General features: G+C 43.8%; 1 protein-coding gene across 5 annotated transcripts; it reads right to left on the bottom strand.

The window, feature by feature from the left end:
- Positions 1–870: 870 nt before the first annotated feature.
- LOC144386236 (protein NLRC3-like) lies at positions 871–20,342 on the bottom strand. 5 transcript variants are annotated; one of them, XR_013451930.1, is made up of 15 exons: positions 20,065–20,214; positions 19,286–19,365; positions 19,090–19,197; positions 18,606–18,719; positions 17,864–17,942; positions 17,484–17,709; positions 15,520–17,323; positions 15,254–15,427; positions 8,808–8,981; positions 6,848–7,021; positions 5,678–5,851; positions 5,159–5,332; positions 3,849–4,064; positions 3,417–3,463; positions 3,210–3,266 (listed from the first exon to the last, which is right to left on the bottom strand). XR_013451930.1 is itself a non-coding variant. In XM_078086292.1 (14 exons), exons 1-14 carry the CDS (start codon positions 20,077–20,079, stop codon positions 2,734–2,736), a joined length of 3,876 nt encoding a protein of 1,291 aa, XP_077942418.1. In that variant the 5' UTR covers positions 20,080–20,214; the 3' UTR covers positions 871–2,733. The 5 variants fall into 5 exon arrangements, 3 of the variants coding, with proteins under 3 accessions (XP_077942418.1, XP_077942420.1, XP_077942419.1); XR_013451931.1 differs by having other exon boundaries at positions 3,211–3,266; positions 3,849–4,058; XM_078086292.1 differs by lacking the exon at positions 3,849–4,064 and having other exon boundaries at positions 871–3,266.
- Between the last annotated feature and the right edge of the window lie 1,013 nt (positions 20,343–21,355).

Below are 21,355 nucleotides of genomic sequence, written 5' to 3' on the forward strand. Positions count from 1 at the left end.
AAGACATGCGCTGGGGATCAGGTTGATTGGTAACTCTAAATTGTGTGTGAGTGTGAGTGTGAAAGGTTGTATTTCTCTGCGTTGGCCCAATTTGCGACTGATCTTGCCGGAAGTTGGCTGGGATTGATTCCAGGCGACCCTGTGTGGAGGATAAGTGGTTTGAAGATGGATGGATGGATGGATGGGATGGATCAGACGTATCGTCCACCCCCCCCCCCCTGGAGGGCTGGAACGGGACCGCCGAGTCGCTATCAAAGTGCCTCATGTTGATGAATGATGAGCAGATTCATCAAAGTAACCCTACTGGAGGAATGCAGAGCTGCTGGGGATTGTGGGTAATACTTGGGTTCCATTAAATAAATTATTATTATTATAATTAAAGTTCAAGTTCTGAAATGTCATGTTCAAATATGCAAATTATTTCATGGTAACTTTGGGTGAATTTAAGAGAAATCTTGAGAAAACACAAAGTAGTAAAATAAATGAGTGAAATAAAAACGTGTTATGGGAGAAAAATAGATTATTGATTGTAAATGAAAAGCTTAATTTTGGTGAAACTGCTTTAAATAAATGCAGCTTCACATTATTGTCCTTTTTTAATATTCTGGGCTTCTTTCTCACTGATGTCACACTTATGTTTAATGTTTAATCTGTGTCTGTTTAGATTCACTTTCACAGAGTTACCACTGAAGAAAAGAGTTTTTGACACAAGGCAACGATCAAATACGTTGGGGGGGCATTAAAGTATCAGAGAGAGAAAAGGGAGTGTCGTGTCACATTAACACAGGGGTGACCGACCTTTTTTGAACCAAGATCTACTTTTAAAGTTGATAGTGTATCGAGATCTACCAAGCCATCGAAAGCCGTAGCGTAGCCACAATTTATTGCGCACCTAAATAGGACACTGTTTTCTGACACATAGATACAGTTTTAACAATCATAATATACATTTATTGAAGTAAATGTGAATTTGCAAAGAATAAGCACAAGTAGGCCCAGGACTGGCCCGTAACAACACGACAAACAAACAACCCAAATAATACAATGCCTAATTCATTGAACTTTTATAAGAACTAATTACAGTTGGAAAAGTGGCATTTCTCTACCTTTTCTGGCACTGAGAGGAGGAAGCGAGTCTCTCATAGTCCGGACAGTAAGAGCTGAGTGGCAGCCGTAAGCAGACTGCAAGGTGGTCATCAGTCATGGTGGATCTGTATTTTGACTTGATGGTTTTCATATGTGAAAAGGACTCACACAAATATGTTGATCCAAAAAGTGCAGTCAAATTCTCTGCAGTTTGTCTGAGGTTGGGGTACTTCTCTTTCTGCATTAGATTCCAGAATCGGACATTCATGTCAGGTGTTGCTCTGGATTTGAGCTCAACGTCATTCTTCAGTGTGAGGATCTCATTCAGGTTGAAGAGTGATGCCACTTTGGACGTTATACAATCCACATCTACATCCACATTTTCCCCAAATGTAAAACAGAGATTGTTGACAACAGGCTCAATGGATGCAAAGTCAGTGAAGCGCCTGTCAAATTCTGACAAGACGCTCTGCACTTGCTCATCATAACGTGCATCCTCAAGCTCCCCCCAGTCTTTGCCCACAGCCTGGGCTGCCAACTCTCACGCATCGGCCGTGAGACTCACGCATTTCATCGGTTTCACACGCTCCCACGCCACACCTTCACCTTCGACCACGCCAAAAAAAATTGGGAGACTACCATTGAAAAAGAGGGGCGGCAGAACACAACAGTAATGTAAGGTTCTCTTTCCTGTCCATGGACACGTTTACAACGCGCTCGGTATTGCGCTGTTTCCCTGTTTCTAAATAAATCTATTAAAATCAAGTTGATGTCTCGAGTTCCATTATCGAGAGTCGCTACAGTAGCGCGTTAGGCTGCGCTGGTAGGCGCATTGCATTATGGGACAATCTTTGGATCCATTTAAATCTCTTATCTGTTATGTTCATCTTCTAGTGTTTAAGTTTATGTGTGTTTTTCTAGGTTCTGTTGTGCTCAAATGTTACTGTTTAATGTGTAAGAGTGTGGGCACCACGACCCAACTTAGTATGGCTGTGGGTCAAGTTCTGTGTTCAACAACTTAACAGGGTGTCCTTATGCCAAAATTACCCGCGATCGACTGCAACTCAGCCTGCGATCGACTGGTTGGGCCCAACTGCATTAACATGTTATTATCACAAGGAAAATTAAGTTTAACACGTTTTTTCTTCTCTTATTCTTTATTATATTCATACTGTGATAAATGTCTGGAAAATTAATCATATTTACTGGTTTCATCCTATCGGTGACTTTGAGTCAGAGCGCCCTCTGCTGGCCAGGACCAGTCACTGCACACGAATGACGTATTACAAACAAGCAAACATGGCGATTTTTGTGTAGAATGAAAAGTCGTTTTATAGAAAATGTTATAAAATGTCATATCCTAAATAGGACCCGATATCTAAATGATGATCTATTGATTCATCCACAGAGGCAACGAGCACAACAACATTAAAACACACCTCGCTGAGCTCCTTCACACCATCTGCAACACCACAAGTCCCAGAGAGCTGTGGACCCCCCAGAGTCCAGACCAGCTCAGGTACCCCTCACCTGCTCCACCTGCATCTACACCCACATGAACCACCATCAGCTGTGTGACGTTCTGTACAGACTGAACTATGTGGTGAGCAGAGAGGAAGGTTCTCCACCAGGACGAGACTCTCCCTCCTACAGAGAACACAGAGACACTGAGGAACCAGAACCAGACCAGAACCTGAACCCAGGATAAAGAGGTTCAGTGAATGTGGTGTTGAAGGTGTGGAGGTGGATCAGTCTGTCAGAGGAGACTCTGTAGAAGGACAGAGAGCCAGCAGGACAGTCCACATACACTGCTACTCTACCAGAGGAGGGGGAGGAGATGTGTGTCCCTGTCTTATTGTGACAAGCCAAGTAAACTTCATCAGAGCATCCCAGACTCCAGGACTGATCATTCATTCCAAACCAACAGTTTCTACTGTCTCCTTTCCTCCTGATTCCTCTGTAACTCACTGATACATAAGCTCTTCCTCTCCACTCAACTTCCCAGTAACAGCGACCAGTCAGACCAGTTCTACACAGCAGCTGAGGATAGATGTCAAATCTGTCTGGATGATCAGGATATGACTGATCCTCGTCCTTCACATGTGTCACCTTCCTGTTGTTGTCAGACAGTTTGAGTCTTCTGTGTACTGTGTTTGTGTCGATTGTGAGTTGACAGGAATCTGATGAGAGAACAAGACACAATACAGCTGCAGTTATTAATCATGTGATCATCTACTGACACTTTGATGATGACATCACAGAGGTGAATGAGTGATGTCACAGTGTGAAGACGGTTGAATCTTCATGAATCAAACTCAAAGCACACTTACACTTCCTCAGACCTGGTCTCAACCATCGGACTCCAGCAGGCTCCACCCTGAAAGGAGGAGGGGGGTCAGAGCAGCATGGAGACATGGACATTACATCACTCTCATACACACAGCTTTGTCCTTCATGTCCACATGGACCACCTCTTCTTCTACTGCAGTGGAGCTTCTTCTGATTGTCTGATGACCACAGCTCATGATGTTCATTATTCATCATCTGTTATTATCAGTATTATACTGACCATCATCTTCCATTTCACACTCAGTTTGAATCAAATGTTTAAACCTGCATCAAGTGATTTCTTTGTCCACTTGTGGTTCAGTGAAAACAAGCTGTAAACACAACATGTGACATGTGATCATCTTCTAAAGTAACATGATGTCAACCAGCTGCTTCCACATCAACATGATGGTTCATCAGGAGTCTTGTGTCACCTGATGGATGGAAGTCCACTATTTGCTCTCTTTTAGCTCTGCTTTTGGTCTCCACCACCTCCTGGGGGGAATATCTGTGTCTTCAGCTGCTAAATGCTCCTCTATGTTCCCCAGCTGGTCTCTCAGTTTGTCTGCTGTTTGCTGCTCAGCAGGTAGTGAACTGTGGCTTCATCACAGCCTGTTGGATGAAAATAGCAGCTGCTGGAAACACTGAAACTGAACCAAACAGGAAATGAGCTGCACAACCAAAACTAGGAGCTAAAGTAGGCTAACCAGCTGAGTAGAGCTACAGAGATGGACTATTGTCAGTGGGTTCATCTCCACCACACAGTCAGCTGATCCGTGGTCAGTAGAAGTAATGACTGTTGGATGTTTTGGTCCTGACAAGCGACCTCTTGTGTTTGTGTAATAATGACTGTTGTCTCTCTGAAGTAAAGGAGAAAGTAGCATGAAATCACTACAGCACCACAAACCCTCTGATGGAGGAGGTCGGGGTGGTTGGAGGTACAAAGGGTCTGAGTGTAACACTGCTGTTCACTTCCCGTCTCCTAACACCAGTCAACACTGGTTTCTATCACCTGTAGTCTGGAGGTGAAGATGTTACAGCTCAGATGGGTCTGCAGCCAGAGATCACTGCCCGAGTCCCCTTACAGCTTTGGTCCAGTCCTAAACAAACCTGGACTCTGACACACCAGGTCCACAATCAGCTGTTTGTTCTCCACTCTGCCCAACTGTCACCTGTAGTATACTCTTATCATCCAGGGAACTGGCTCTCAGTTCAAAGCAAACTACTTTTAAACACCAAACAATCTTACTGTGATGATCCATCAAGACGGTTTGAACGGTCTGTTTATTTATTTTTTCTTTTGTTTGTCTTTTAATAATAATGTCTGGACTAAAGGACAACACACACTGGAGGCAGATGACGAGCATCTAAACATGTGAGTTTGATAAGAGCCCACAAACCTGCAGCATGACGACGTTGACTCATATCAACCCACCATGATGCCGTCAACGTGTCAGGAGACACCACTGTCCTCTCTTATAACTTTGAAACAAGACAAGGGTCCAGAGAAACAAGCCTTTCATCACCTTCCTCCCTGTTTAGGTTCATCCTGGCTACTGTTCCTCGCTACTTCTGTCTGTATTGATGGGCTCATGTGGGACACAAACAGATGAGTCTCTGGTAGTTTGAGGTCAGCTTGGTGTGTCAGGGTCTTCTTAACCAGGCTGACAGTGGGACAGAGAAAAGGTTTCCAGCTCTGCCTCCTCTACCAGACTGATGGTCTGTGGCTGCAGCCTCTTCATACCTGAGAGTCTCCAGTCTCCAGTGTGGATCCTCTAGTCCAGCAGACAGCAGCTTCACTCCTGAGTCTCCTGGATGATTGTAGCTCAGGTCCAGCTCTCTCAGATGGGAGGGGTTGGAGCTCAGAGCTGAGGCCAGAAAAGCACAAGCTTCCTCTGTGATCAGACAACCTGACAGCCTGCAGACACACAAAACAACACACATGTCACATGATCAGAGGGAGCTGTGGGGGCTGGAAGTGCAGTAGGATCTACTGAAATACTGTCGGCTAGTGAGGGTTCATATTACCATTGTTACTGACTGGTTTCCAAAGACAAACAAAACCCCACTAATGTACATCAACAATCTTATAACATTACTGATAAATATATCTACAATATTTGTAACATTTTATTGAAGTCCAACAAATGTTGGAAAATAAATATTTGCTTTAAATCATCCAAGCAGAAAGAATCTCATGCAAGTCAGAAATTTAACATTGATGTAAATAAAAACATCAGATGGACATTGGTTGAATCCTGACCTGAGAGTCTCCAGGTCACAGTGTGGACTCTTCAGTCCAGCAGACAAAAGCTCCACTCCTGAATCCTGCAGGTGGTTGTTACTCAGATCCAGCTCTCTCAGACTAGAGGACTGGGAGCTGAGAACTGAGGACAGAGCTCCACAGCTTCTCTCTGAGAGGTTACAGACACTCAGTCTGAAGAGACAACAAGAAGAAAAATAACATTTATGTTCAAATGAAATCCTCTTTGATGAAGAGTTTGATGTGAAAAAACCCCAAAGCCAATTTGTTTAGTGAAAGTGTTTACAAATTATTTTGCTCTATTTTAAACAAGAGGAACATTTACAACAAGTACAGTACACAGCAAATTTCAGAGCGTTAAATTGACTCTGTGAGATTTAATTTTAACTCTAACCTGGTGTTAATATCGTCCCAATCTTGTCAGTGTTAAATCAACACTCAACGAAGTGTTAACAAGTTAACTCAGATTAAGTGTCAAAAATAAATCTGCCCGGTGTTAAATACATTACACGTCATTTAGCTGATGCTTTTTTCCGAAGCCACTTACATTGCATCTTTAACCCATGGTTGTTACATTTTAGCCTGGGGAGCAATTAGGGATTAGGTGTCTTGCTCAGGGACTCTTTGACATGGGACATGGAGCAGCTGGGGTTTGGAACCGCCAACCTTGTGGTTCCCGGCTCACCCTCTCTGCTCCACAGTACGTAGAGTTAAACCAAACACCCAGAAGTGTGACACTGTACATTTCCAACCTATCACAGAGTTAATTTAACTCTACTAAGTGTCGCAAATGAATCTGATCTTGATTCTGAATAATGACTCCAGCGCTTTCGTACAATTGACTCTGTAAGAGTTGAATCAACTTTTTGCAGTGTGATTTCAACTCTGCACTTCAACACTTTTGCCTAACACCAGAAAATTAACAAAATTAATGCATTTTGCTGTGTACCGTGTAATACATTTGTCTTGTCTACAAGGTTCTTGTGATGTCATGGAAAGAAACATAAATGAACAGAAAGGAATTTTAGTCCCGATTGTTGATGTTCATAAAATCTCAAATCTTGATGAAGAAATTCATTGATTGAGAAAGACGGATCCTTTTTACACTGTATGGATCTGAGGGTTTAGAGACACATTTAAATCATTGAAGACAAACTGACTTAATCTGACCTGAGAGTCTCCAGGTCACAGTGTGGACTCTTCAATCCTGCAGACAAAAGCTTCACTCCTGAATCCTGCAGGTGGTTGTCACTCAGATCCAGCTGTCTCAGACTAGAGGACTGGGAGCTGAGAACTGAGGACAGAGCTCCACAGCTTCTCTCTGAGAGGTTACAGCCACTCAGTCTGAAGAAACAACAATCAACAAGAAGAAAGTGTTAGGGATTTAAGCCAGAAGTGCACCCCTAGTCAGGAAATTATATTACATGTAATGTGTAATGTGTTTAGTGTTAGAATTATAGTTTGTGTGATGTTAGATATTAGTTATTGCATTAACATGTTAGATGAAGTGAATACAATTTGAATCAAACACAATTCATAGTCATTTAAATCGTATAAACACTGTACACATTAACATTCTGTCACAATGTGATAAAATTAATTAAAACCTGGGGACGGATGCCAATTGCCGTCCTTTATGGATTTCTCCCAATTTTATCCCCAAAGAGGGTTTTTTGGGAGTTTTTTCTCGTGTCAGGTAGTAAATGAACAACTTAATGTAAGGCAGCCGACTGGGGCAAATGTCTTGAGAATTGAACCACATGAACTGTCTTAGATCTATGATGAAGGTTGATGAACGGGGACCATTAATGATCGGTTGTTGTAATTAAAGTGTACTAGTTATAAGATGAAGACTTAAACTATGCATGCTTTGTTAAATTCACTCATTGGGGCATAAAGCTAAATTTATCTACATTGAGTGCATTAGAATGTGAGGGACAGATGGACAGAGAGGTTTCAGGTTACAGCTGCAGCTTCACACCTCGACGTGAAGGGGACAATACAGGAGATGACCCTTTGAAGCCAATGACATTCAGATGCACCAAGGAAGACACACCTCAAGAGTTTTCAAAGGACCAAAGCGGGGAAAAGAATGTTAGAATTCACCTGCAGCCGCTTTGATAAGTCGCTTTAGACTTGCTCAGAGGATTCTCTATTTCGCGAAATATTTTACTGTTCGCTTAGTATTTCACTTTGTAATTGTATCCCTTATAACGTTGTTTAGTTATTAAATACTTTTTGATTTTTGAATTTAAGCAAGCTGACTCTTTTGATTCCGGGACGAGAACAAAGGAGTGAGGCCTCCCTCGAGGGCTTTCCGAAACCCTAACAAAAGACAACATCTATGTTAAAATTAAATCACATTTGATGATGAGTTTAAACACAAATTATACCAGTAAGAGGAAAAAAAACTGTTAAGGAAAGTGTTCACAATCGTTTTTGTTCTGCTTTAGACAAAGAGGAAAAACTCTGTACTGTATACAGAAAATATTGTATTATCACTATCGGGATGAGGCAGGAATATTTACTCTTATTTATTGTTAAATTCAAAGTTAGGCTTCTCTATCCTCTACCTGACTTTTAAAATAAATCTAAGAGACAGAAGAAAGTGAGTTTAAATGAGAAATTAATCTTCATCTTCTGATTTCATGGTTTTAAAGTTCTGAATTAGAAATAAACAACCATCAAACTCTCAGCAGGTCGTCACTGTAGAGACACACATTAAAGTCTTTAGTCCCTTTTCAACCTCTGCTTTTCTCCTTTTCATTCATAAATTATATCAAACATAACATCACAAAGCCTAAAGGAGATGAACAACATAATGAACCTGTCATGTTTTATTTTTAAAGAACATTCTGTGTCAGAATGTCTATTTTTTTATCTTGAATGTTTTTGTGATGTCATGGAAACAAACAGAAACTCACAAAAAGGGCTTTTAGTCCTGTGTTTTGTCCATGAGGTTTGTTCCTCTGGTTACATAGTTCTGCTTTATTGGTGAAAATGTTCATGAAATCTAAAGACTTGATGGACAAATTCATAGCTTGAGAAAGACGGATCCTTTTTACACTGTATGGATCTGATAGTTTAGAGATACATTTAAATCATTGCAGACAAACTGACTTAATCTGACCTGAGAGTCTCCAGGTCACAGTGTGGACTCTCCAGTCCAGCAGACAAAAGCTTCACTCCTGAATCCTGCAGGTGGTTGTTACTCAGATCCAGCTCTCTCAGACTAGAGGACTGGGAGCTGAGAACTGAGGACAGAGCTTCACAGCTTCTCTCTGAGAGGTAACAGCCACTCAGTCTGAAGAAACAATGATAAAGAAAAAATGAATAAGTTTAAAAGATGGAAGGATATTTAAGTCCTGATGTATGAATCTAACTCTCTGTACTTACAGAGCTTTTTTGGAGGCTTTGACCACTGGCAGCAGCCTCAGAAGAGCCTCCTCTGAAGCAGAGTATTTCTTCAGGTCAAATACCTCCAGATCTTCTTCTGATGACAGTAAGATGAAGACCAGAGCTGACCACTGAGCAGGAGACAGTTTATCTGTGGAGAGACGTCCTGAACTAAGGGACTGTTGGATCTCCTCCACTAGAGAACCATCATTCAGTTCATTCAGACAGTGGAACAGATTGATGCTTTTCTCTGGAAACACATTCTCACTGATCTTCTCCTTGATGTACTGGGCTGTTCTCTGATTGGTCTGTGAGCGACTTCCTGTCTGTGTCATCAGACCTCGTAGGAGCGTCTGATTGGTCTCCAGGGAAAGACCCAGGAGGAAGCGGAGGAACAAGTCCAGGTGTCCATTATGACTCAGTAAGGCCTTGTCCACAGCACTCTGGTGGAGATGTTTTGGTTTAGGTTTGTCTTCAAAGACTTCAGACCACGGGGAGGTTATTTGTTCTTTTGACATCAGATTGACACCAGAGCTGAAGAAGGTCAGATGGACATGAAGAGCAGCCAGAAACTCCTGAACACTCAGATGGACGAAGCCAGACGGAAGCACAAACAGTCCTTATTCACTTTGGGTATTAATGTGCTATCATATTGTCATTATGTCAGTAGTGGCATAAAAATGTCTGGAAATGGCAATAATATCGTTCATCGCCATTAATGTTGGTGCAATAATCACACAACAAAGATCTGATATTGTGACAGCCTTAGCTGTTTTTGACTTTGATCCCATTTCAAGGAACTAAACGCAAATAGACAACTTTGACTTTGAAGACTTTTATTCTTTCCCGATTGCTTTGAAAAACATAGTCCGGGAATGCAGAAGTAGTCAGGCTAGACCAGGAATGCGGGACTAGTCACGTTGACTGGCAGCGTCAGGCCGCATGCATCAACAACGTGTTTGAAGTACCTTTTAGCAGTAATCTCTTGAAACGTACGCTAGACCAGTTTTTGTCCGAGGTGAGAGGGATCAGCTACGATCTTTTTAGCCCCCTTCAGGGTCCTAGAAGCAAGACCGGGGCAGGATGGTGGAGCTGTGGGGGATGGGATCTGCAGTAGAACTCATTCAGCTCGTCTGCCAGGCGGAGGTCATCCATGGAGTGGGGGGGGGGGGGGGGTTTGGCTTGTAGTTGGTGAGGTGTTTGAGGCCTCTCCAAACCGAAGCAGAGTCACTCGCTGAGAACTGTTGTTGGAGAATCTCAGAGTACAGACGTTCAGCATCTCTCACCGCCTTGCTAAACTTGTATTTTGGCCCCACCTCCTGAATGCCTGATCCTTCGTTCCCAAACACACACCTTTACACTCATTATTGCGCAATTGTGACAACAAGCTCACAGCGTGCAGTAAAAAGTCTGCTTTTACTTCAGCACGCACAGAACTCTGTCGCTTCTTTTTGCCATTGGCAGTTTACGGGGTAAAAAGCATCATATTGATGCAGGATGTTGATGTGAAAAGCTCATCTTCAGGTTTTCCTCAAGCGCACACCAGCGAGTGTTGTGTTCATTGTCGTCACGTCTGCTCGGGAATGAGAGGCCCTGACAGACGCACACAACTCGCCTCCCACAGCTTCTCCTTTTCTTTTAGTGGCTCTGAAGTGTTGTATTGTCATCCTAAATTTAAAAAGCTAGTTTGAGTTTGTGTCGGTGTTGTTTTTAATAATTTGTGTTCCATCCGTTTGTTCTGATTCACATTACATATCGTAGCATGTGTGCGTACTGCTGCTGCTACCAGGTAGCTCATACACATGTCGGATATGTATATGCAAATGAGGCATGATCTAACGGTGACTTTAGGAGAAATCTACACACACAAAGACAAAGTAGTAAAATAAATGAGTCTAAAATAAAACGTCGTATGGAAGAAAATAGATCATTTATTGTAAATGACAAGCTTGATTTTGGTGAACGCTGCAGCAAACCCTGTTAATTCCATCAAAACTCATTTATTAACTAGACGAATACAATTATTGTCCTGTTAACCCAAAGTAACACATGGAGTGACTCAATGTTGTACTATTATATTATAGATAATAAAAACAGAAGTACTTGATATTATCTGTCATTAAATCCTTTCTTCAAATGTTAGCTGAAGCTTTTAAAAGGTTCTTGTTCAGAGAGAATTTATCATATATATTCGTCTTGTTGAGGGGGGAAGATGAGATCTTTTTATAACATTTGTTCTTGAACATAACGTATAAACATTAAGATTATACCCTAATTGGGACTAAATATCTAAATGATAATCTATTGATTCCATCCAGACCAGCTCAGGTACCCCTCACCTGCATCTACACCCACATGAACCTACATCAGCTGTGTGACGTCCTGTACGGACTGAACTATGTGGTGAGCAGAGAGGAAGGTTCTCCACCAGGAGGAGACTCTCCGTCCTCCAGAGAACACAGAGACACTGAGGAACCAGAACTGGACCAGAACAAGAACCCAGGATAAAGAGGTTCAGTGAATGTGGTGCTGAAGGTGTGGAGGTGGATCAGTCTGTCAGAGGAGACTCTGTAGAAGGACAGAGAGCCAGCAGGACAGTCCACATACACTGCTACTCTACCAGAGGAGGGGGAGGAGGAGGAGGAAGAGGAGGAGTAGTAGGTTATGCGTGTTACTGTCTTATTGTGACAGACATAGTAACCTTTATCAGAGCATCCCAGTCTCCAGGACTGATCATTCATTCCAAACAAACAGTCTGTACTGTCTCCTTTCCTGCTGATTCCTCTGTAACTCACTGATATATTAACCTCTCCTCTCCACTCGACCTCCCAGTAACAGCGACCAGTCAGACCAGTTCTACACAGCACCTGAGACCAGTAGTCAAATGTGTCTGGATGATCAGGATATGACTGATCCTCGTCCTTCACATGTGTCACCTTCCTGTTGTTGTCAGACAGTTTGAGTCTTCTGTTTACTGTGTTTGTGTCGATTGTGAGTTCACAGGAATCTGATGAGAGAACAAGACACAATACAGCTGCAGTTATTAATCATGTGATCATCTACTGACACTTTGACGATGACATCACAGAGGTGAATGAGTGATGTCACAGTGTGAAGATGGTTGAATCTTCATGAATCAAACTCAAAGCACACTTACACTTCCTCAGACCTGGTCTGAACCATCGGACTCCAGCAGGCTCCACCCTGAAAGGAGGAGGGGGGGTCAGAGCAAACGTTTAAATCTGTGGTTTCTTTGTCCACTTGTGGTTCAGTGAAAACAAGCTGTAAACACAACATGTGACATGTGATCATCTTTTAAAGTAACATCATGTCAACCAGCTGCTTCCACATCCAGCAGGTACACATCAACATGATGGTTCCTTAGGAGTCTTTGTGTCACCTGGATGGATGGAAGTTCACTATTCTCTCTTTTAGCTCCGCTTTTGGTCTCCACCACCTCCTGAGGAGAATATCTGTGTCTCTAGCTGGTAAATGCTCCTCTATGTTCCCCAGCTGGTCTCTCAGTTTGTCTGCTGTTTGCTGCTCAGCAGGTAGTGAACTGTGGCTTCATCACAGCTTGTTGAATAAAAACAACTGCTGCTAGGAACACTGAAACTGAACCAAAAAGGAAATTAGCTGCACAACCAAACTAAAAAAAGGCCAACCAGCTGTGTAGCCCTGCAGAGCTGGAGACTATTCTCTGTGGGTTCGTCACAAGCGACCTCTTGTGTTTGGATTTGGTCCAGTCTACATCCAGGACGTGGTCAAACCTGACATCCCAACGCGCACACTCGCTCTGCATCCACCAAACTGCTTGTTCCTCCTCATTGAGAGCAAAACACTCGCTAGATCACGACTCTTGAACTGTGACATGGTTCACATCAATTCAGGATCAGGATAGTATCCCAGAGAGTCGTTTTACAAAGCGTATTTGTTTAGGTGTAAACAAAGTTCTCTCCCATCTTTCTAATCATGAATGACAATGCTATCTTTCCCCTGGTGTGGAGGTCACCAATGGAGAGCTGATCAAGTCAACTGTGTGTTCTTTTCCATCTCCTCCGATCATCGATGGCAATATTCTATCTTTCTTTGAAATGACCATTGGAAGCTGATCCAGCAACGCCTCCTTGGAAGGAGTGGCACAGATTGTGACACCTATATATATCGAAGCCAAAGGAAGAATCCTTTGAGAAGCCTTGAATCATGACTAGTATGCGTTTCAACTCTGCTCCATGCTTGCAAGCATTTAATAAATGTCCTGTTCAATGATTTCACATCGGTTTCGAGTTAAATATTGATGTCATGAAGGTACAAAGGGTCTGACTGTGACAATGCTGTTCACATCCCGTCTCCTAGCAAAAGTCAACACTGGTTTCTATCACCTGTAGTCTGGAGGTGAAGATGTTGAAGCTCAGGTGGGTCTGCAGCCACAGAGAACTGCCTGAGTCCCCCTAGAACTTTGGTCCAGTCCTAAACAAACCTCTTTGGACTCTGACACAGTAGGTCCTCCATCAGCAGTTAATTCTTCACTGAGCGTCTGTAGCAGGCCGAGCACTCATAGACCCAAACTGGTGCTCAAGCACCTGCCCTTTTGTACTGGGTGAGAAAAGTGCCCCTTCTAATGGAGCACAATTCTTTCTTCGATTATTAATACTTAAGAATAAAAATGACTCTCTGTCATCAATTCCCCCCGAATGTGTTTTGATTTATGGGAATCTATACGAGTTCTTATTTTCTTAGCATTATTCAATGCTCACAAGCCCCGCCCCTCCCGCCTCCTCCTCCTCCTCGTGCAGTGCGCCAATATTATTACTGCTGCTTATGCTTCAACTCTGTCAGAAACAGTAAGTAACAATAAAGTACTGTCTCTCCTCAAGTACCTTATTGTTCAAGTACAATATGGCCTTGTTTTTTCAGTTTCTGCCTTTTGTTAATTTATTAATATTATTTTAAATTTTCATAAATAATAATTAAAAAAAGGGCAATCGGTGCCCTTTTATTTTGGTTTGAGCACCTGCCCCCCAAAATGTCTGTGCACGTGCCTGGTCTGTGGCCGACTGTCACCTGTAGTTACAACAAGTCCACTTATCATCCAGGCAACTGGCTCTCAGTGCAAAGCACCAAAACCAGGTGAAGCTGAACTCCTTTAAAACACCAAACATTCCTACCGTGATGAATCTGGATGGTTTATACAGGTCGCTTCTTTGACTGTTTGTCTTTTAATAATGTATGAACTAAAGGACAACACACTGGAAGCAGATAACCAGCATCTAAAAGGTGTGGTTTGAGAGCCCACAAACCTGCTGACGCATGTCAACCCACCATGATGCCGTCAACGTGTCAGGAGACACCACTGTCCTCTCTTATAACGTGGAAACAAGACAAGGGTCCAGAGAAACAAGCCTTTCATCACCTTCCTCCCTGTTTAGGCTCATCCTGGCTACTGTTCCTCACTACTTCTGTCTGTATTGATGGTCTGATGTGGGACACGAACAGTTTGATGAGTCTCTGGTAGTTTGAGGTCAGCTTGGTGTGTCAGGGTCTTATTAACCAGGCTGACAGTGGGACAGAGAAAAGGTTTCCAGCTCTGCCTCCTCTAACAGACTGATGGTCTGTGGCTGCAGCCTCTTCATACCTGAGAGTCTCCAGTCTCCAGTGTGGATCCTCTAGTCCAGCAGACAGCAGCTTCACTCCTGAGTCTCCTGGATGATTGTAGCTCAGGTCCAGCTCTCTCAGATGGGAGGGGTTGGAGCTCAGAGCTGAGGCCAGAGAAGCAAAGCCGTCCTCTGTGATCAGACAACCTGACAGCCTGCAGACACACAAAACAACACACATGTCACATGATCAGAGGGAGCTGTGAGGGCTGGAAGGTCACTGCAGTACTGAGATACTGTTGTCTACTGAGGGGTCACATTGACATTTTCACACACACAATTCCCAACCATTGACCCACTAATCTGATAACATTACTGATAACTATGATTGATCTCTAATATTTCTATTTGTAACGGTTTATTGAAAATAAACAGGCTTATGGAAAAATTTGGGGAACACGTCCATCCATCCATCCATTGTCAAACCGGACTTAAATCATTAAAAAGCAGAAAGAACCTCATCAAAGTCAGAACTTTACTATTGATGTAAATAAAGACACATAGTGGACATTAATTGCATGCTTACCTGAGAGTCTCCAGGACACAGTGTGGACTCTTCAGTCCAGCAGACAAAAGCTTCACTCCTGAATCCTGCAGGTGGTTGTTACTCAGATCCAGCTCTCTCAGACTAGAGGACTGGGAGCTGAGAACTGAGGACAGAGCTTCACAGCTTCTCTCTGAGAAGTTACAGCCATCCAGTCTGAAGAAACAATGATGAATAAAATCTGAACAATAAGTAGAAAACCTAGCATATTTAAGTCTCAATATATGAATCTAACTCTCTGTACTTACAGAGCTTTGTTGGAGGCTTTGACCACTGGCAGCAGCCTCAGAAGAGCCTCCTCTGAAGCAGAGTATTTCTTCAGGTCAAACACCTCCAGATCTTCTTCTGATGACAGTAAGATGAAGACCAGAGCTGACCACTGAGCAGGAGACAGTTTATCTGAGGAGACACGTCCTGAACTAAGGGACTGTTGGATCTCCTCCACTAGAGAACCATCATTCAGTTCATTCAGACAGTGGAACAGGTTGATGCTTTTCTCTGGAGACACATTCTCACTGATCTTCTCCTTGATGTACTGGACTGTTCTCTGATTGGTCTGTGAGCGACTTCCTGTCTGTGTCAGCAGACCTCGTAGGAGCGTCTGATTGGTCTCCAGGGAAAGACCCAGGAGGAAGCGGAGGAACAAGTCCAGGTGTCCATTAGGACTCAGTAAGGCCTCGTCCACAGCACTCTGGTAGAGACGTTTTGGTTTAGGTTTGTATCTAAAGATTTTAGAAAACAGAGAGGTTGTTTGTTCTTCTGACAGCAGATTGACACCAGAGCTGAAGAAGGTCAGATGGACATGAAGAGCAGCCAGAAACTCCTGAACACTCAGATGGACGAAGCAGAACACCTTGTCCTGGTACAGTCCTCTCTCCTCTCTAAAGATCTGAGTGAACACTCCTGAGTACACTGAGGCTGCTCTGATATCGATGCCACACTCTGTCAGGTCGGATTCATAGAAGATCAGGTGGCCTTTCTGCAGCTGATCAAAAGCCAGTTTTCCCAGAGACTCCATCATCTTCCTGCTCTTTGGACTCCAGTGTGGATCCGTCTCAGCTCCTCCATCGTACTTGACCTTCTTCACTTTGGACTGAACCACCAGGAAGTGGATGTACATCTCAGTCAGGGTCTTGGGCAGCTCTCCTCCCTCTCTGGTCTTCAACACCTCCTCCAGAACTGAAGCAGTGATCCAGCAGAAGACTGGGATGTGGCACATGATTTGGAGGCTTCGTGAGGTCTTGATGTGAGAGATGAGCCTGCTGGCCTGCTCCTCATCTCTGAACCTCTTCATGAAGTACCCCTCCTTCTGGGGGTCAGTGAACCCTCTGACCTCTGTCACCATGCCAACACACTCAGGAGGGATCTGATTGGCTGCTGCAGGTCGTGTGGTGATCCAGAGGCGAGCAGAGGGAAGCAGCTTCCCCCTGATGAGGTTTGTGAGGAGCACATCCACTGAGGCCGACTCTGTGACATCAGTCAGGATCTCATTGTTGAGGAAGTCCAGAGGAAGTCGACACTCATCCAGACCGTCAAAGATGAACACAACCTGGAACTCTTCAAACCTGCAAATTCCTGCTTCTTTGGTTTCACTGAAGAATTGATGAACAAGTCCCACCAAGCTGTACTTCTTCTCCCTCAGCACATTCAGCTCTCTGAAGGTGAAAGGAAATGTGAACTGTATGTCCTGGTTGTTTTTGTCTTCAGCCCAGTCCAGAGTGAACTTCTGTGTTAAGACGGTTTTCCCAATGCCAGCCACTCCCTTAGTCATCACTGTTCTGATTGGTTCTTCTCCTCCAGCTGAGGCTTTAAAGAGGTCTTCTTGTCTGATGGTTGTTTCTGGTCCGGCTGGTTTCCTGGATGCTGTTTCAATCTGTCTGATCTCGTGTTCTTGATTGACCTCTGCGGTCCCTCCCTCTGTGATGTAGAGCTCTGTGTAGATCTCATTCAGAAGGGTTGGGTTTCCTGCTTTAGCGATCCCCTCAAACACACACTGGAACTTCTTCTTCAGGTTGGATTTGAGTTCACGCTGACAAACTGCAGCATGAAGTTCTGAATGAAGACAACAAAGAAGATCAATGACTCAAAGAATATATTTAAACATGTCCTTTACTCAGAGAATGACTCTATGAATATATTCTGGTCCATGTCTTGAGACATTAGTGAAGGTCTCATGTATCATCATGGTAAGTCTTTAGAGAAATCCTCTTACTGCTCTGCAGACGGTGAGCCAGCTCCTCCTGCTTCATTCTTCTCAGGAAGTGCACTGAGATCTTCACAAATGCCTGTCTGCTCCTCCTCTGCTCTTCATCCTCACCATCCAGCACCTCCTCATCCTCCCTCTGACTATCTAAGCATTCTGGGTAATCTGAACTCACAACCTTCTGGATCTTCTTCAGCTCCTTCTTCACAAAAGTGAGGATGTTCTCCTCCAGCAGCTGGAACAGAATATTCTATGAATGACACAAACTAAAACCATGGAAGCCACCATCAGGGTCATGTTGGACAGACTGACAATCCACTGGTCTACAAAGTGCAGCATGGAGATGATGGTGAACTGAGAGATGTAAAAGTAGTTGTACATGTACACACCATGAAGATGGAGTCCAGGTGTGTTTGATGCTGCTGGGTAGACGGACCTGTGGGAACCTCTGAGCTCTCCTGGTCCTCTCTGTGGAGGAACATGAACCATCAGCTCACATGGTGTTTGTACCATCAACACCAATTCAACAGTTTAAGATATTGGCTTCTATCATGATTGATCATGATGAAAACCAGACGCTGAAGACTGTCGATTAGTTTATTATTAGGTGAGTGGCCAGTTTCACGTGTTTTTAGTTGAGTTACTGGGGGTCACAAAAACAACATCTGCAGACTCTGCATCTGATAAAAAGTCTTATGAAACTACTCCAACCCTCTTTAGTCCGTCCCCTGACCTCTAGAAGTCTCCTTAGATCTTCTGAAACTAGTCTTTGGACCCTTTCACAGAGGCTACGGATCATATTTTCTCTAAACCTCTGCATGGAGTCCAGAGACAACGTCAGCTGGTCCTCAGAGCACAGAATGTATTCTAAATCACGTTCAGTCCGAGTCATCTGTCTCCAGAAACCTGAAGCTATCTCAAGATGTGACCTCTCCTGATCCTGATGGGGAGGAACTAGCTGACATTGTGTACAGTTAATGATTCACACTTAAACACATACAGACCAGTTAGATAAAGATAGCTAGTTCTGTCACGATTGACCGTCATGAAAACACTTTTAAAACAATGCACAACCATTTCTGTCATTCATTTGAACCGTTCTTCATCTGTTTCATCTGTTTAATAACTTACTCTCTGTCATAAGAACGGCATCCATCTTTGAAGTCATTCAGCCAATCTTTAGACTGATCACTCTTTATGGACACACATCGGGGTTCAGGAGACTTTCCTCTCTGCTGATGTGAACTGAAAGAAACACTGAGATTACATCATCACATCGTCATTTAATCATAAAGCATCAGCTCACATGGTGTCCGTCCTCACAGAGACCAAAACAAGGTAAAGGTCCATGAAGTGATGTCTGGATGTGGACCACATGACTCCCTGTAGTGGTTTAGGTCTACTGGTCCTGCTGGTCCCACTGAGAATCAACAGCTCAGTCTTTCAGCTCACTGTTTTCTTCACCAGTCAGTTTGGTTTAGTCCCAACAGGTCTCACCAACCATGGAGCTCTCCCTCCCTCACTCGACACTGCTGAAGGGCCTTGGAGCAAGAAACCCAGAACCTCCACCAGAGAGTCTGCTAGAAACACCTCAGCATCAGCCTGAGACCCTCACCTTGCCTCAGCAGAGGGACGGCCATCTTTGAAGACTAATGGAGACTCCATAGACCGGTTACTCTTCATGGACACACAGCTGGGTCCAGCTCCTGGTCTCTGATGGACCCTGGTCACACATGTAGAACCAGAGTCAGTGAGTCAAAGACGTTGGGACATGGATAATAGTGGAGGACAGTTGGAGATGGTCCTCTCACCTCTGAGCTGTAGTCTGGTTGTCATGTTCCCCACACAGAGGGGCTTCAGAGGGAGGGACTCCCTCCTCTGGGTCCTCACCCTGATTCATAGCAGAGTCCACACCTTCACACCTCCACAACAACCTGCTGGGAGAGCTCACACATTATTTATCTTCATCAGGACAAACACACAGAGCTCATTCACCTCAATACTAAAACTATCATGGGACACTTTCTGTGTTGTTGTCGTCTATCTGTTAAAGTTTAGACTTCTGGAGGAAGACAAACTTTCTTTTTTCTTCTTTATGCCTGTCAACATGTTTACATTGTTCACTTCACCGTGATGTGATCAGTTAGTAAAAGGTCGACTACAACCTGTTGATCAATGAGAGAAGAACTGAACACTAAAGAAAACACAAACACATTCAAACACTCTAAAAAGTGACTAAATGTGTTTAAAGCAGATGAAGAAATGAACATGAAGCTTTGTGGACTTAAAGGACTGAAGCAGCAGGTGAGACAAACAGAGCGTCTCTCAGGTGTGTTTCAGGAACAAAGGACCAGGTGAGCTCTGTGGTCCCTGCTGGGTCCTAGTGCCCCTCCGTCTGCTACCTTCCCCTCCACATCAGTAACAGTCCTCACAGACCCCAGATCAGACTGAGCTCCTCTTCTTCATCATTCAGACTAACAGCAGCTTCTCTCTGCCTGCTCACACAGGCGCCATCTTGTTTTCCAGCTTTAAACAATCACACGTTCACAACCATCAATGATGTCATTCAACCAATCACAGCTCCACTTACTGAACTTGTAGACATGAAGTTCCTCAGTGAGCAGCTGTCTTCTGTCCTCAGCAGGTCGGTGTAGAAAAGGAGCTCCGTGCTTCACTTCAGCTTCCATCAGACGGAGTGAAGTGACGCAGCTTGTCGTCCTTCATCAGAGAGGGTGTGTCCTCACGTCACCATCAAAGTATGCAGTCCGACTGGTTGAGTCTGAGCGGCGCTAACAGGGTCTACGGTCCTTTTGAACAAGAATCCTCTTCACTGCTCAAACAAGAGTCTTTCAGGATTAAAACCAGCACCTGTAGAATAACAGAATGGCTGTTTGGACCAGCTAGTTTAGAGGACACATGCACGCCCCTCCTTGTCACCTGGTCTTCTTATACATATAGACTCTAGAGGAAAAGGTAACTGCACCACTATTGGGCCTGTTCCCATGTCATCGGGGGCACACAATGCACAGCTCTGGAACTGAACTGTTGAGCTTGCATCCCATCAAAACGTTTGCCTTTTCCCAAAAGGCTTATCAGCTAACTGGTTGTACTCTGTTCCGTCTCCTGTAAGAATACATGTTCAAGAATTGGAGCCCGGTCGGGGTTATCAAAAATTCAGCCGAACGACTTATCTCGTTCTGGGAGATTTATTTGTCAGATCACAGGTCAAGTATCAGCGCTGCGTTTGCAAAGGCAGGAGCAGTTCAGGCAGCACACAGGCCGGAAGAACAACCAACTCACATCAGCAAGAACATCATGTTTTATAACCCTTGAAAGACAGAGAAGGAAAGATTTCTATTTGCACTAAACTGGCGTAGAGGAGGACCTTCCACCCCCCGCATCTAAAGATCCGGTGTTGAGGAAAATAATGAATTTTGTAGGGGCCATTATGTGTTGTTGTTGGCAAAGTATATTTTGTTTGTTAGACTGTATTTATATGGACACTTTGGACACTAGGTGGCGGTGATTAGGTGCACATGGGTGTACATAAGGGACGTAGGTGACAGGAAGCGAGGGACAGGTAGGGGAGCACCAGACAGTTCTCACCAGACCACGAAGACAGACCACCATCAATAGGAGCACGTTCAACCGGTATGTTAATCTGTTTATACAATTGCCTGCAATAAATTACAAACCTCAACCACAATCATCGCTGGAAAATCTTTTGTGTGTCTGCGTCGAAACATCACTCCCACCTGTGCCTGATGGCAAAGAACAACAACGAGACAGCTAAAGGGGCAGCTAACCTAAGATTGCCAATACAAATTTAATACATTTTGGAATAAGGCTGTAACATAACAAAATGTGGAAAAAGTGAAGCG

Source organism: Gasterosteus aculeatus, chromosome 13, assembly GCF_964276395.1.
Source record: "Gasterosteus aculeatus chromosome 13, fGasAcu3.hap1.1, whole genome shotgun sequence".
In the NCBI taxonomy this organism is placed as follows: domain Eukaryota; kingdom Metazoa; phylum Chordata; class Actinopteri; order Perciformes; family Gasterosteidae; genus Gasterosteus; species Gasterosteus aculeatus.

Bases quoted from the DNA above. Each gene is read 5' to 3' on its own strand.
- LOC144386236 (XM_078086292.1), bottom strand. The intron at 17,943-18,605 runs GTAAGTTATTAA...GTTCCTCCACAG, and splicing joins TGCCGTTCTTATGACAGAGA to AGAGGACCAGGAGAGCTCAG. The intron at 5,333-5,677 runs GTCAGGATTCAA...GTGTGTCTGCAG, and splicing joins TGTGACCTGGAGACTCTCAG to GCTGTCAGGTTGTCTGATCA.